The sequence below is a fragment of the Amyelois transitella genome, chromosome 18 (genome assembly GCF_032362555.1).
Source record: "Amyelois transitella isolate CPQ chromosome 18, ilAmyTran1.1, whole genome shotgun sequence".
Classification (NCBI taxonomy): domain Eukaryota; kingdom Metazoa; phylum Arthropoda; class Insecta; order Lepidoptera; family Pyralidae; genus Amyelois; species Amyelois transitella.
In genome coordinates this window covers 267921-271959 of record NC_083521.1, presented here as the reverse complement: position 1 = coordinate 271959, position 4039 = coordinate 267921, and the positions used below count along the sequence as shown (strand labels likewise).

At 31.5% G+C, this 4039-nt stretch overlaps 1 protein-coding gene across 1 annotated transcript; it reads left to right on the top strand.

The window, feature by feature from the left end:
* The first annotated feature begins 1433 nt into the window (after window positions 1-1433).
* Window positions 1434-3472, top strand: LOC132902822 (uncharacterized). Its single transcript, XM_060949269.1, has one exon. The coding sequence runs from the start codon at window positions 1574-1576 to the stop codon at window positions 2768-2770; it is 1197 nt and encodes a 398-aa protein (XP_060805252.1). The 5' UTR covers window positions 1434-1573; the 3' UTR covers window positions 2771-3472.
* Window positions 3473-4039: the final 567 nt, after the last annotated feature.

Below are 4039 nucleotides of genomic sequence, written 5' to 3'. Positions count from 1 at the left end.
TAAGTATTAACAGATAAATAAATATATACATACATATACATATAATCACGTCTATACACCTAAGACTGATGCCACATTGAGCTATTTGGCTTAATGATAGAATTGAGATTCAAAATAGTGACCCAAGTTTATAAACCTATAGTCGCCTTTTACGATATCCATGGTAACGAGATGGAGTGGTTCTATTCTTTTTTTTATTGGCGCCGGGAAACACACGGCACGGGTTAAATATAAAATAACAGATAAAACAAAAAAAAAAAACATCAATCTGATATTTTTGATGATGATGATGTTATATTTTTTGTTTTATCTGTTGTCAGAAATGGCATCATCTCAGCATGCTAGCTATACAGCTTGCACTGGTTTACCACCTCTAGGAAAAATCACTATTACTTTTAAAGGCCTTTAAATAGATTGAGTTGGGTACCTTGGGGATTTATGATGCATTATTTGTTGAAATTTTTATCATTTTGTGCGTACAATAAAAAAGATGGAGTCGTGGTACTCTTTCAAGTTCACTTTCTTATCTTTGCGGGGTTTTGCCCCGACATTCCTTCATTTTTTCCCGACATCAGCCTCTCAGTTAGTTTTCGTGTGAGGTTAGACTAAGTACCTATTTAATCTTCTATTATGTTAATCTTTGTACCACCTATATAATTGTGTTATTCCTTCAAATATAGTAGTATTATTCGAGCATTCACTCGTTTCATTTACCTGACTACGTCACACCCTTATATGGCGACCCTGCCTATGGAATCTTCCACCGCGCCGCGAATTTGAGACGTTACTCGTGTAATCGTTAATAAGGACAATGGAAAAGTACCAGTTCTATCTTTGTTTCGGACTAAACGCTAGTGTACACGTGAATAAAAAATTTCACAAAAATAATGGGCTCCCCACAGTCTAAAGAAGAAACCCTGGTCATCCAGAATGCTGCGGCTGGCGATAATAAAGCAACTACAGAACAAATTCGTTTTCATATGAGCACCACAAATATTATCCTGTGTGTTATCCTGTTAATTATACTGTGTGGCGTGCTGTTCTTCATATATCGACTATATAGAAAATGCCATAGAAAATGGATTGTTAAGGAGATAAATCGGGCGACTATAAGAAGATCACTTTTCCGGCGACAGTTGGAAGACCTTAACCCACCCCAAAAAATCTATTCAAAAGAAATGGTGTAAAAAATAAATAAAAATAAAAGTGCATAAATATATTTCAAAAGTGAAAATTTATTATATAAAAATAAATATAAAAAAAAAAAAAAAGTGAAAATAATAAAATACAATAATCTACTTAAAAAAAAAAAAAAAAAAGTATCTTAAATATATAATCAAATATCCTAATAATAATTTTATGTACGAGATATAGGTCACCGGTAAGGAATGCAGCGACTTTCCATATACGGACGGACGGATGATGTACTGTGACTGAACTTTGGACTTGATAGTGTTAATTGTAATCGCGATTATATTTTAAAGTCTATTTTTATTTATTTTTTAATGTGTTATGTTCTTTATGTGCACAGGTACAAGAATATTTTACTCTACGTTATGGTGGTAAGTGACTAATGGAAACTATTATATCATTGTATGAGGAATTAAAGAAAATTAGAGTATATTTAATTAAATTAGGAGCCAGTCGAAGAACGGAAAAAGTGTTAGTAAACAAATTAAATGAGATTAATGCAATCTATGAGAAATATGAGACGTGGCTGATAGGTTTTGAAGAAAAACTTAAGAGAAAATATTATAGTTCGGATGATATTATATTAATCAAAAATTATTGTAGTCGATTTTTAGAGTTACATGAAAATATTTTAGTGTTGTGTAATAGTGATAAGCCGAAGTCATCGTTCAACATGAATTCTTTTGATTTAAAAACGGCGTTAAATCTTTTACCTATTATGACAAATGAGGAGTCGAATACAAAACAGTTGATTGATAACATTGAATATTATAATACTTTATTGAAAGAAGATACATGTAAACAAAATTTAATTAATTTCGTATTAAAAAGTAGGCTTTCTCCTGAAGCTAAGTTAAAATTAAAATCAAAATATGAATCAGTTAATGAGTTAATTATTGATATGAGAAATGTATTATTGTGTAAGAAAGCTGCAACGGCAATACAAAATAAATTACAAAAAATTAGACAAAATGACTTGTCAATTGCTGACTATGGTAAAGAAATAACGGAACTATTTGTTGATTTAACGATAACGCAAGCTGACGGGAATGATCAATGCTATAAAATATTAAAACCTATTAATGAAAAAATGGCTGTTAAGCAATTTGCTGACGGCTTGCGTAATCGTCGACTTAGTACGATTATTTCTGCCAGGAATTATAGTTCACTTAAAGATGCTGTACAGGCAGCCCAAGATGAAGAAGTATCAATTCCTTCAACATCTGGAGAAATCATGGGTATGTACAAGAAACCATACCATAATAAATATTTCAACAATGGTTCAAATTATTATAGAAGCTGGCGTGGAGGACGTTGCCGCTATCCTGTACATAGAGGAAGAGCTCGAGGACAGCAAGCAGCTCATCTAGCTTCTCGAGGACAAGGGTCACGAGGTCAGTACACGCGAGGAAGTAGCGGAGGTCCACAGCAGAGAGGTAAATTTTTTAATTCAACTAGAGGAAATCAAGGGATGCGTAATAATCGTAATATTCATTTAATGCATGATAATGATAATAATAATTTCGAAAAATTTGAAGAGTCAGAACTTTCTTTGAATCAGTTTTTTCGTGAGGAATAGTGAAAAATTTATTTTAGCCAGTGATAGTAATTGTTATATTTCTTTACTTTCATCATCATGTAATAATTATAACAAAAAATATTTTTTAGTAGATTCTGGAGCATCAATATCGGCATGTACGTATAAACATGCTATAGAATGTAACATTCCAATCCATAAGGAGAATGTAACAATCAACGGTTTAGGTGGAAGTGTACAAGCAATAGGATACTTATTTTTACCATTAACTTTTAATAATGAAACATTCAATCATAAGTTTTTTGTTTTTCAAAATTTACCAATTAAAGGAAGTGGAATTTTAGGCCGTGATTTTTTAAATAGATGCAAAGCTCAATTAGACTTCAGTAAAAATACTTTGACATTATTTATTAATTCGAAAATTACTTTACCTTTAATAAATACATGTAATGTTATTTTTGAGATCCCAGCTAGAAGCGAGTCAATACATTTTATACATACGGACATTAATGAAGATTGTGTCATATTATCTCAAGAAATAAAACATGGTATATTTTTAGCAAGTTCCATATGTTCACCAAAAGATGGATTGATTCCTGTTAGAATACTTAATGTTACTGAAAATGATGTTCAACTCACAGAAATAAATCCAAAAATTGATAAAGTTAGTAACTATAATATTTGTGAATTTGAAAAGTCAACGACCGATTCAAATAGAGTGAAAAAACTTTTCTCATTAATGAAATTGCAACATTTAAATATTGAGGAACAAAAACTATTGAGAACATTTGCGCTAAATATTCAGATATATTTTACCTCCCTGGTGATAAATTAAGTACTACTGATGTATACACACATACTATTTCTGTCAAACCTAATACAAATCCAATCTTTTCAAAACAATATCGTTTGCCATACTCTCAAAAGGACGAAATTAAACGCCAAATTGATAAAATGTTAGAGGAAGGGATAATTGAACCTAGCAAGAGCGATTGGTCTAGTCCAATACTGTTAGTACCTAAAAAATCAGATTCAACAGGAGACAAAAAATGGAGGCTTGTCGTAGATTATAGGAAATTGAATAATCAGATTGAAGACGATAAATTCCCACTACCAGATATTACTGAAATTCTGGACTCGTTGTCAGGTAGCATTTATTTCACACATTTAGACTTGCATCAAGGATACTATAATGTTAATTTAGATGAAAACAGTAGAAAATTTACAGCTTTCCATTCAGGACAGTATCAGATGACACGTATGCCAATGGGACTTAAAACTAGCCCAAGTTCATTTTCCAGAATGATTACA

Excerpts from the sequence above, each read along its gene's own strand:
- LOC132902822 (XM_060949269.1), top strand. The coding sequence starts at position 1,574 with ATGGAAACTATTATATCATTGTATGAGGAATTAAAGAAAATTAGAGTA.